The following is a 12,607-nucleotide window of genomic DNA, read 5'->3' on the forward strand; positions in this document are numbered from 1 at the left end:
AAAACATTCATAGCAGTGGCGTGCTATGTCTCAAAGTGTCTTTGCACAAGGCATAACCATCCCTTCAATATTTAATGAACTTGTGTTGAATGAGAAGAAAATCATACAGCAATATACAGTATTGAATTAAATAGTCACTGTGACATCCTGCACTTTAGTATTAGAGTGTATCTCAACATAAAAAAGGGGAGAACAAGAATGTGAGCCAGAAGGGTTACAATTGAAACTGGGACACAAGCAGACAAAATATGGTCTACCTGACAAACAGTCGGGAAAATTAAACCGTTTATTGCAACAAATCAAAATACAGTCAGACTTCAGATGCAGAAAACCCCCATACAAGAGCGAGTCCAAGCAAGACACAGGAAAACACAATGGACTTTTGAGCTTGTTAGACTCTGATTGAGAAATGTGGAGGCTGGGGTTGTGGCAGCAAAGTTTGATGTGATGTGAGGCAGCATTGGTGTAGCAGGAAATGAGTGAGGAGTGGGAGGAGTGTTAATGAAATGGTCTTGCATGGTGTGAGAGTTGGACTGTGACTAAAAGATTGCGGTCAGCTGGGGTGTATGACCTCTGTGTCCTGCATGAACCAACACAAGACTTCATTTATTTATGTAACAAGGTTGTGTGTTGACTGATCAATGGAAATACATTTGTAACTATGTCTCCACTTCTCCACAATGTACTGGCTGCACAATGTCACCTGATATTCACCTCATTGACTGTCATTGATGTATTAGCAAATACAAAAAAACTTTTTCCAATACAGAGACTGAAGTTTGACTGAATAAGTAGTAGTTAAATAAGAGGTTAAAACTAAAGAATGCTTTATTGTAAAACGTAGTGTAAAGAGCTGAAAGAGTTTTTTTTTTTTATAATGAAGATGATAATGAAGTGTTTCCCTGTCACAGAAAGAAAACAAACACCATACACACCATCTTACTTCTCATCAGTGTGAAAAGAAGCTGAACTACTACAAAATAGAATTGTGAATTGGGAAACATTTATAGATTATTTTAAAAAGAGGTTAATACAGTCCACACACATCCAGTCACTCTGGCTCTCAGAGGATCACAGAGGTTAATAAATGGTATTCTCCATGGACCAAGTGTTTACCAACATGTCTAATATGTATAAAACTACACCTAGTGCCTCACAAATCTAATTTTCTACCCGATTGAGAAGCAATTCAACGGGAATGTGGCCCTATCTCCACAATATTCCCCCTCATTAAGAGGAAAATCAAACATATCACTTCTCACTGAAGCCTTGGGGGATTGCAGTTCAGCTTCATTGATCCGAGAAAATAACATGTTCACTTGTTTAGTGGAAAAAACAATAAAGATCCAGAGGGAGATGTTTCACATTTCTCTTTGTAGGATTTCTCACTATGGACAGATGCTTTGATTGAAAAACCAGGTAACATTTATGCTCTCCGTGTGTTTCAGGCCTTTCCAGGTAACACAAATGCAGACAGCGTGGTCCAGCACAAGCTCCAGCATCGAGTCATAGCTCGCTATGTTCGCCTCATCCCACTGGACTGGAATCGAAATGGCCGCATTGGACTCAGGCTGGAGACGTATGGATGTCCTTACAGTTAGTTCTGGCTTTTTATTTCCTTACACTTTTTATTTTTATTCAACAACAACAACAACACCTCAACCCCATGTTTTGTTTTTTCCGGCTTGGGGGGGGGGAATGTAAAATTTCATGATCAATGGAAATGAGGGACTGAGGTAATGCTGCACTCGCGTGTATGCAGTGGAGGCTTCGAGTGGACACTTACTTTAAGTGGGGCAGGGTCACACATCGCTGAACTGCACTGCGGATCCATCGCCACTTTGCCAATGTCGAGCGCGGCAGACTTTGATAAATGCACAACTTTTTCAAGTGGCACCAGCCAATTAAATCATCTTATGCAAATATCTGAGCACAGGCACTTGCAAATCAATATCACATTTATGCACTTAAGGTCAAACAATCCACCATCCAAGCGTATAGCACTCGGACAAGGCTCTTCTCTCCACTGCCGGTGTTTGTGTTCGATAGAGTGGTCACACAGTGTACACCACGCTGCCAGTGTGAAAAGTGTCTCAAAGTGACCTAAAGCATTATTGTTGTTAGGCAGACTCACCTTTAAGGGGGACAGGGACTTGCAAGTAAGTGCAGCAGACAGAGTGAAATTTGCTGTTGTTTCTATGTCAAAATCATATTTTACTTTACCACATTTAAGGTGCAGTAACGCAACTTTTTGGTGATTTTGTTTGTTGATGATGTCATTCCTCTGCTCTTTGTTGTTTTTCATGGGCAAGAATGACACATCCTTCATCTGAAAATGGGCTCTGTTAAGCAATAATATCAGAAGGGATTGCAGAAATGCGTGTGTGTATACAGTAACAGTGCAGGGGTGGGTCTGGGCAGGCAGCATTTATCACCTTTAACTGCTAATTGAGTGTAATTCACCTCTGAAACTTTTCATGGGCACTGTAGTTTCAGTCTTACCCCAACCTGTGCATAGTTGTGTACAGTCACTTTACGAGTGCAGTTGTGCTGTTGCCTGCAGTGACATAAAATGAATCACTTCCTATGTGCAGCACAGGATTGTCACTGCTATACTGAGAAACACAGACACAAAGAGGGTTTCCATTACCAATTGCAATAAAAACTGGTAATGGACACATACTTACATTTAGAAAAACCTCTCAGATATTGCTAAACCATTTTTACACTCATGAGGTGGTTTTTCCACACATTTCTATATAAAAGTTAATCGCAAAAGTGTAATGGAAACCCTTTGTTTTCCGCATTTCCGCATCACCGGTGTCACTGGACATGATGTAGGGGGGTCACATGACCGGTTCACGACAGACAAGATGGTGTGGTATGTGTGGGCAGATGAAAACATTCAACAGCAACAGCAGTATAGCAGCAATCGAAAAAAACATGGAAACGCGAAATTGCTTTCAGCCATCTACCTCAAAGTGGAGTCTCGCGGGATGAGAAATGGGATGTTGCAAATGGAAACAAGTTGCAATTGCACTTTGTGGAAATTTTAGAAATGTCACTTTTGTTTTGCAAAAACCTATAATGGAAACACAACTGGAGTCTTGAGGAGCAGCTAGTCTTAATCAGCATTGTGTGAACTCATGTTTGTGTATATTAACAGGTGCACACTGTAAATGAAGTTACAATTAACCAATATTCCAGTATGATGGAAACACAGTATAAGTGGAAATGAGGAGCAGGTGGAGAGGGCGCAGACATTTGAGGTTGAATTAGTCACATGTGAAAGACGCTGGAGCCTGGAAACTGCTGGGCAGGTGAGGAATGGACAGAAAAACCAGACAGGGCATTAGTGAGGGCAGACGAGGCAGGAGAGGACACAGCAGCTGTGGCCTTGACAATTACAGAAAGTTTGCCTCTTCCTGTGTCTATTGCTTGGAAGAGAAGCTTTCATCACACAAACAAAGAAGAGAGATGTCACGAGAAGTCGACTCAGTGTGAAAAGTTAATCAGTTCTTCTCTGCCCCCAGACAGCGTTTCTCGACTTGTCATGCAAATCCACGATGAAGCCGAAATAAAAAAAAAGCCAAATCAATCCAACTCAGAAAATTATACTGCAATAAAACTGGAAGAGTTTGAAAATATCTCATATTTAAACCTAAACTCTTGTGCAAGAATCAATTATCTTTGGAAGGCTGTGTGCTTGGAACAAAGACGTATGCTTCTCTGTTCAGAGGAATGGGATTTAATTAGACTGCGTGGATGCTGGCAACATTTCCTCATTTCATCCAGAAGGTGAAGAGTAGAAAGTTCTCGGCGTTGACTTTTTGAATAATTAAAATCGTGGGTTTGTGTGGTTTCCAGTGTCTCAAAGTTTCATAAGCACTGAATGCTTCAGAAGACATTTCTAATTTGACGCTTCAGTAGTGATACGTGGTGGCAGATTTCTCGTATCAGCACAGGAATGCTCAGCACAAAGATGGGCAATGGTGGGGTATAATTTTCTTCAGAGTGACATGAAGGATGCTACAATGTCTGTAATTTGCTTCTCAGACTCCAGACACCAGCTTGGAGACCAGCCCCTTATTGACCATCTGTATCTGCTTTATTTCTAATCACTCACTCAACTTGTTTTCTTCTGGAGAAAATGTGTGTTTGATTTGTGTCTGTTCTGAAACTTCAAATTTCATCATGACCAGAATACAAACAGTGTGATCATGTCAAGGTGAAGCCATGCAGAAAAAAAGGGCACGCATACAGTACATTATTCATTGCACCTAGCGAGTTCTTCACATATGTATATTCATATAGTTTTTATTGAATTATGTATGAAACATTATTAATATTTCAAAAGCTAAGAATAAGGTCCATGATAACAGCAGGTCATATATAAACAAAGGCTTTTCAAAAATTCAGTTACAATATATTTGTGATGACATGTGCAAAAAATCTAATTCATTGACTTGTTTTTTGTATTAACATAAACTGAAGGTGCAGAGAAATTATTGATGATGAAATCAGCTCAAGTGTTGGATTTGAGTCGTCTTTGAACACAATACCTTCAACTCCTCTGGGAGGACAGAGATTAGGAGAGAGATTTAAATAGATCTCTAGAAACAGAGTAAAGAGTGAGAAAATAATCTGAACTTGAATTTACTTCTGTAATCTGTTTAGAGCTTCTACATCGACCGTATTTAAAGACTTAGTTTGGAATAAACTGAAAAAAAGGTGAAGTAAAGTTCCAAAAGTTCTCCAATAAATAGTAGTGTAGTATAGTATTGTTCAAAATTAAAACTTTACATCCTTTGTCCTTTCTTTGTAAGATTTACATTATATATTTTGACAGTGCGTTTACTGTGTTTATACCAAAATCATTTAACAATTGTATGATATGTAAATAATAGTCGTACAATACTGTAATATTACGAGACTAAAATCATTCTTAATCAAGCAAAGACGAGTAGCAGCAACATGCGACAAAAGGAGCATTTTGTGAAGTTATATTCTGGTTTGGGCTTCATAAATAAAAAGAAATACTTAATCGTTTGGCAAATCAGCACCACATTAGCATCTTTAGCATCTTTAGCTGGACCTAACGATTTTGAATAATGTAGTTGCGATCAATTTGACAGGAATTGCATTTGCGATATTGGTCATTTACAATGGTAATTTTTACATCATCATTCTCATTTTTATTAAAAAAAAAAGTCTGTAGAGTAGAGTATTTATAGATCAAGACAATAAGTAATTGAAAATGATAGTTTGGCACATATTTAGGCTTTAATATTGCACGTCCTGTTTTGCAATTTCAATAAAATTTCGACCTTGATCAAAACTGTTTTGCACTTGTTAGTAACATGTGGTTGTGTTACTTCTCAGACTCTGACGTGGTGAGCTTCGATGGCCACAGCAGCCTTCTCTACAGGTTGAGCCCCAGGCTGAGGCAGATGTTCAGGGAGAGCGTCTCTCTGAAATTTAAAACCCTGAGGAACTCCGGAACACTGCTTCACGCAGAGGGCAGGAACGAGCACAGCCTCACCCTGGAGTTAGAGAGAGGAAAGCTTCTGTTCATCCTCCGCAAAGGTAAAACTCTGAAATACACAAAAAGTCACAGTTGCTCAAGGTCGTAAAAGCTATTCCTGCAGAATGACTCTTTAATGGTTCGGTCTCTGCTGAGAGGCAGGGGATTATGTCACCGAGCCAAGAGTTTACAGCCTGTGATAACATGCACTTCATTAGATGGCGCGTGTGTATTTGACAGTGTGTCTCTATAAGCTGTGAGGCTTCCAAACTCTGGTGGCTGTTTTACTGCGCTCACAGAAATGTACTGCTTCTGATATCATCATGGTGTTTGCTGACCAATAGCTTCTGTTATTTGTGTTGGTACTGGGATACAGTACATGTGATGAGATTTTCAGAATCTCAAAAAGAGTAAAAAAAAAGAAGAAATAACCTTGTTCTGTTACAAGACATAAGATTGAAGATGAAGGAAGATTAAGATCAGATTAAAGGAAGAGAGGTGAAACTGTACAAGAGTGGGCCAAAAAAAGAAACAATGCATCACTGAATTCAGACTCAAGGCTTAACAATAAGAGGAGAAATAAGCTATTAATATCAGAGGACTGCTTTGGTGTTTTAGTGCATAACAAAAAGAGATTAGGAAAAAAGATTTAGAAAGAACAAAATACACCTTTCATTTGCATAACAGGACATTTCTAAGTTACTGTTTTTGGTGGTTAACACATAAGATAACACACTGTTTGTGTTGTGTGATTTTTAAACGTGGAGAAATACGTATTTATCCAATTATACTTTGAGTAATATTAAAACTAAGAAGCTTTTCATGTGTTTCACTGCTGTGCATTTGTATTTCATATTACCTTGTTTACTTTTGGGATTTCAATAAACATACATCAAGGTGTTAATACCCGGCTCTGGTGTTAGCTTGCACTCCTGTGTAGTTTGTGCTTGTAGTTAAACTCTAATTTTCCTGTTAGTTGAGTAAATTTGGCATCTCCTCTATGTTTATACTCTTGTTCTTCCCTTTCTAGTCCCTTCCCTGCCTATTTTGTTGCTTTCGTCACATTCCTCTTCGCCCCTCTGGCCTCTGCTCTCACATCCGTCTTCTGATATTGTTACTTTTATAGATCTTCACGTTATCTCCACACTTTGAATCTGCCGTTGCAGAGTTCTCCGACTCCCTTTTGTTATACGTCCGGTTTTCAAATTGCCTCAAACTTGATTCTCCGTCATGTTCCCTCTTCCTCTTTGTGATGTAAAAACTGTACGGTACATGTTGTGCATACTCAATTACTCAACGTACAGTGCGATCTCATCCTTTGTAAATATTAGATGAGTTTCCATATGTACAGTAAAAACTCAAAAATAGCACATACAGTGTATTTTATGTTTGACACTGATTCATCTACTTCCTGCAACGACACAAAACAAATGATGCACCGCTGTGGAAATGGATTTCCCTCCCTCAAGCGCAGTCTATGAACCCATGGGCAGCTGTGTTTCTTTGCTTTGTGTGACATTAAAAATGCAAATGTGTTTTTTCTAAATTGAGGATACATTGTGCTTCTAAAACCAACTTTTTGTATTCAACCCATCCTGTTGCTGTGATTATTCTACATGCACACTAAGCAGCTTCAGCAGCATTTAACCAAACACATAACAGTTTATATGAACCACTTGCATGAATTACAAAAAGCTTATTATTTATTTAAACTTTTCACCAAGAAGTCGCATTGAGATTAAAAACCCCATTTACAAGTGAGGCCTCGGCAGGGTCCGTTAAAAGGATTATACATATATATCATACATACTTGAACAAACAAGTTAACAACAACACCAGGAAACAAAATACAAATCATATACTGTTGATACATTAGCAGAAGGCAGTAATATTTAGGCATAAATTCATAGATCAATGAATTAAAGCAACTGCAGTTAGCAGTGACTACTTTCTTAGTACAGATGTAAATTATGCACTGAAGTTTTGCTGATGTTCATGCAAGTTTCCTTTCAACTTGGAAACATCTTTGCACAAGGATTCTATCCTGAGTAAAGTGTGAAAGAGGGACGTCATCACTGAGTTTAACTTATGACCCGAAGGAAATAGGCTCATATTCATCTCAATGGAGGCTGATGGGCGATGCCTCTGACGCTCAGAGTTTCATGTCGCTGTCGAAATAAAAGAAGATTGATTTGTGTTTGTCGTTAAAGTGCCCGGAGGTTCAATTCCTGCAGCAACCCTCAGTCACATCAGATCACGTCACACTGGCACCAGAACACAAAAAGCACTCATGGTCTCTTGCAAATAAAAGTATTTGAATTATTCCCATCTTGTCTACTGTAGATTGGAAAACAGATTGTTGCCGAGTGCAGACGATGACTCACAGATACAGTGTGTCAGCTCAGCTGCGACAGTGAATGTCAGGCTCCCTGCTGTGTCCAATACTGCACTATTGACTTACCCTGTTATTCTACTCCATCTATTGAGATTTATAGGGCGGTTTCTGTGTTGGGCTCGGCCTGACGGCATTGTAAATAAACAGTTTAGCCTTCATCCGAGAAGCAACGCGCTGGTGTCATGCAGAGCCAGCTGTGCTTAATCACAGTCCACAGCTCAGTCATTTCAGCAGCACAGAAGGTCCTGCTCACACCTGGTGTTAACTTGTGCCGGGAGTGAGACCATTTTGGGATATTCTATACAGGTCACATGCTCCTTTTGCACCCCTCAAACACCTCAATCACCTGATAACATGAGGCTTTTGTCTGCAATGGGAGCGGATGCAAACAAATGACTGCAGTAGATTATGATCAGCTCCAACACTGATTTCCTGTAATGAAATGTATAATATGTAGTATTATTATAATAATAATAATAATACTAATAATAATACTAATAATAATAATAATGTATACATACATTTCTCTCTGGGAAAAGGAAAGCAGTCACTTGATTTTTAAAGTGGGTTTACTCATGTGTTGGTCTTCCAATAACTTACACATGAAAAAGATAAATCAGGGCTGCAGCGATTAATTAAAGGCCTTTATTCTTATTGCATTATTATATTGTAGCATCAAAGTGTCCAACCCCTAAACAACAGCTTGTATGGAACTGAGAAGGCATCTAAACTGGAACTCCTGCAAAGTGCAAATGCTTTTGTTTCTTAAATCAACATTGTTTTAAATGTTGATTATGTTGAATGTTGAAACAAAAGCATTTGCACATTAGACTTATTGTACTTCTTTTGATTTGAAATAATCAAATATATCTAAAAGTGAGATTCATAAGGTTACCTCCTTTGCATTTGTTTGATTTCCAATGAAGAAACGCTGTTTAAAGTTGATTTGCATTGTTAATATAAACTGCTGTGAATAGCAAATAAATATCAATTGTAAACGTTTGATTAACTATTGAACTTTTGCAATGAATCACCATTAAGAAAAAGCTGGAGTTTTTCTTTTTATTTATTTCTTGTTCTAGTCAGTTTTTGATTTTTCATTCAATTAAAAAACCGCAGTGTCTGTTATGAGCAGATTCATGTTGACTGATTGCGTGCACCATTTCAATTATTGAAGCTGAGCAGAGAATAATGAAAATGCGGCAACAATTACAGGAGTCTATCATCTGATAAAACCCGTCAATGTCTTCACACAAAATTATACTGAGTGTCTTGGTGAGGAGCTGTAACGCAGCAGCAGCAGCAGCAGACAGATGATTATTTGGTAATATTGCCTTGGGGAGTTTCTTTTTTTAATGATCAAACACAAGAGCCCACACTGTAAAAAGCCATTGATTTGAGCTTCTCGGGTCATAAAGCAGGGGAAGTTTACATAGTTCCTTGAAGAAATCTGCATGAATCCTGGAGGAAAGTCACTGAAAATGAAGACGACCCCAGTAAAACCATAATGATTGTGGAGATCACAGAGGCAAACTCCCACAAGTGCTTTGGAAGTAGTAAAGACACAAAGAGCACTTACTGAACAAGCATTATCCCTGTAGGTAATGGATCTCTTCAGCTAGTAAAGCTAATTGGAATTTAAATAAAAGCATATACGACTTTCGGCTATAGCACAATCTGCACCTTTTTTAAAGCTAACTTGTTTTTAAAACACTTCAAAAAAGATGCTTTTTTGAAGTGTTTCTGATGAATTCATTGTTCTTCGCCACAGATTTTGTTCATAGCCCGGAGATCCGACAGATGTGATGGATGTATGTTTTCTTTCAAACATTTCAAACAACAAGTTTATTTCTTGAACACTGAAAACTGCCATGTTTAAAATGCTTGTCAACCGCTTGCACTCCTCATGCCTCCCGATCCTCTTCTGGCGTGTTGTTGCATATCTTGACACAGAACTTTCACCTTCAGCACGGGAGGATTATGTGAGCGAGCCTTTGAATGTCATACAAATATAAACAGAGGATAGAACATAAAATCATTTTTACAAGAAAAAAAAACATCCTCAGGCATTTCCCTGTTCACCTGACACCATGGTGCTCATTCAGGGCAAATGAATATAAAGAAATCTCTTTTTGTTAGATTGTGTAAACTGTACCTCAAGGCAAAGCTAATACTCCACTTTGATTTGGTTGAAACTAAAGTGATTAAACTTGAATATTTCACATTTATAAATGCTATTGTGCCCTAACCCTTAGGCTTAACATTTAATCTATCTGGTATTTCCTACAATATCTAATTTTCTGAAGCTTATTTAAGTCCAGAAATGTATTTAACAGTGTATCTCTGAAAAATGTTATGGTTTAAATATTATTATTATTATTATTATTATTATTATTATTATTATTAATAAAATAAAACATGTTTTGAGTCACTTTTCACATCCAAATGTTATGAATGTTGTAATGCTTCAGTTAGTAACAAGTGATATAACATTGTCAGTGATCATTTTACTGATATGTTCAGTATCAACATTTTGCGACTTTTTCTCCGTCCCAGACTCTACTCTCTCCCTCTGCTGTGCCAAGTGTCTGTCTGATGAATCAATAATGATTGATGTCTCAACATGTCCATTTCCTTTTTTTTGTGCGTCCTTTCTTCTCCAATGCAGACATTGTTTTCTCATTTGAAACAAAATCAAATTCACATTTGATGAATACATTCAGCCCCATCTTCACTTAAAGGCATAAAAGGCAACACTATAACAAATAAAGAAAACTTGATGTATTTGCTGTCATCGTGAACCTATTCCATTTACTTAAATTAAGAACAAATTCAAATTATTAACTTTCTCATTCATTCATTCATTCATTCATTCATTCAACCTCCATTTCCTTCTTTCGTTCCAGGCCATGTTTCCTCTCGTGACAGTCAGCATCTGGTGTCTCTGGGCAGCCTGTTAGATGATCAACACTGGCACCATGTCGCAGTGGAGCATCATAGTGATCACCTCAACTTCACTGTGGACAAAAACACAGTGTGGCTGCAGATCCCAACGAGTTTCACCCACTGGAACCATGATCAGGTGTGTACGTGTGTGTACAGGTATAGTCCTTATGTTGTCTGTTTACACAGTCACATTATGGGGACTCGTCTTCCTTATGGGGACAAAAATGGAGTCCCCATAACATAAATGACTACATTCTACCCTTCCTTTAAGGTCAATACAAGTTTTAAAGTTAGGCTGAGGTCAGGGTTAGGATTAGGCCAGTAGAAATTATGGTTAAGGTTAGAGTTAGTGAGTGTCCAGGAAATTAATGGAAGTCAAGGCAATGTCCTCTGAAGTCATAGAAACCAGTGTGTGTGTTCGGTGTGTGTTAACTTTAAAGTGAAGACATTTTATTTAGACCTCACTTCTTTGAAGGAATACTTCAATATACATTAAGCGTTGAAAAATACCTGTATTGTTTTTGAATGCCCTCAGAATGCACCATTTGAGGCAGGAAACTACATTTCTAGTTTGGTACGTTTTGGTACGTTAACAGGCTCTTGCTCTGCAGATAAGATAAAATAGTCCTGTATTAGTCCCGCAGTGGGGAAATGTTCATAGTCACAGCAGCAAAGACAGTAAAGATAAAGATAATAAATAATAAACATGCATTTCCAAGTATAGTACAGTAAAGATTAAAGTATATTGCCCGTGGTAGGGAGGAATGAGTAGCCTGGTTATGTGTGGTCTACTGAGAGCTGTGCTTGTTGTACAGTCTAACAGCTGCAGGGAGGAACGACCTGCGATAACGCTCCTTCAGACATTTAGGATGTTTCAGTCTGTTACTGAAGGAGCTGCCCAGTGCTGTGATGGTGTCCTGCAGGGGGTGGGAGAGATTGTCCATCAGTGATGATATTGATGACATTCTCCTCTCTCCCACCACTTCCACTGGGTCAAGGGGACATCCAAGGACAAAGCGGGTGTTTTTAATCAGTCTGTCCAGCCTCTTCCTGTCCGTAGCTGAGATGATTTCCTGGATGTTGAACATTCCTGACATCATCAACAAATAAAGTTATCTAAAAAGAAAAGCTGACGTACCTGTCACTAACTGATGTGTTTACCTGTGTGGATACATTTTAATGTATTCATACAGGTGAATCATGATTCATCTCCCTCCTCCACATGGATTCAGGCACTGTGTGTTTCTTCTTTTTTACGTTGCATTGTAGCCTGCTATTACAGGTTTTCCAAATTTGAATTGCAGTAGTTTTTTTATTCATTTTTTTAATAAACTTTATTTATTGATAGCTATCTGGGCAAGAAGTGGGTTTCAATGAATAATATATTTCAGAAACAAATTACAGACTGAAACCTTAAGGTGTTGAATGCTGGCCAACAAAAGACTTGCCTCTTGCATTCACACACGTACGCCTTCTTTTCTTTGACTCTCTGTGTTTTTATCTGTTCATGTTTTTCGTAAACAGATGATTGTGGGATCAGACCGGGTTCTCAGCTCGTGGAGGTCTGTCGGGTCAAACAGAAATTTCTGTGGCTGTTTGGAAAACATAATTTACAACGGCGTGAACCTGGTCGACCTCGCTAAACAGAGAGACCAGCGTGTCACTGTGAAGGTAAACAGACTCTCAATGTTCAGCAGAAAAGTGTCTTTGTGTCTGTTTAATACCACATGTCGACACACAGA

The 12,607-nt window shown here is 38.4% G+C and overlaps 1 protein-coding gene across 1 annotated transcript in view; it reads left to right on the plus strand.

The window, feature by feature from the left end:
- Nucleotides 1-12,607, plus strand: part of LOC131474510 (contactin-associated protein-like 4) — a 65,737-nt gene that overhangs the window by 25,150 nt on the left and 27,980 nt on the right. Inside the window, exons 4-7 of the mRNA XM_058652416.1 lie at nucleotides 1,449-1,596; nucleotides 5,383-5,586; nucleotides 10,826-11,001; nucleotides 12,390-12,536. Of these exons, the coding sequence (XP_058508399.1) occupies nucleotides 1,449-1,596; nucleotides 5,383-5,586; nucleotides 10,826-11,001; nucleotides 12,390-12,536 (675 nt within the window). The remainder of the gene's footprint in view (nucleotides 1-1,448; nucleotides 1,597-5,382; nucleotides 5,587-10,825; nucleotides 11,002-12,389; nucleotides 12,537-12,607) is intronic.

The sequence above is a fragment of the Solea solea genome, chromosome 15, assembly GCF_958295425.1.
Source record: "Solea solea chromosome 15, fSolSol10.1, whole genome shotgun sequence".
Classification (NCBI taxonomy): Eukaryota; Metazoa; Chordata; class Actinopteri; order Pleuronectiformes; family Soleidae; genus Solea; species Solea solea.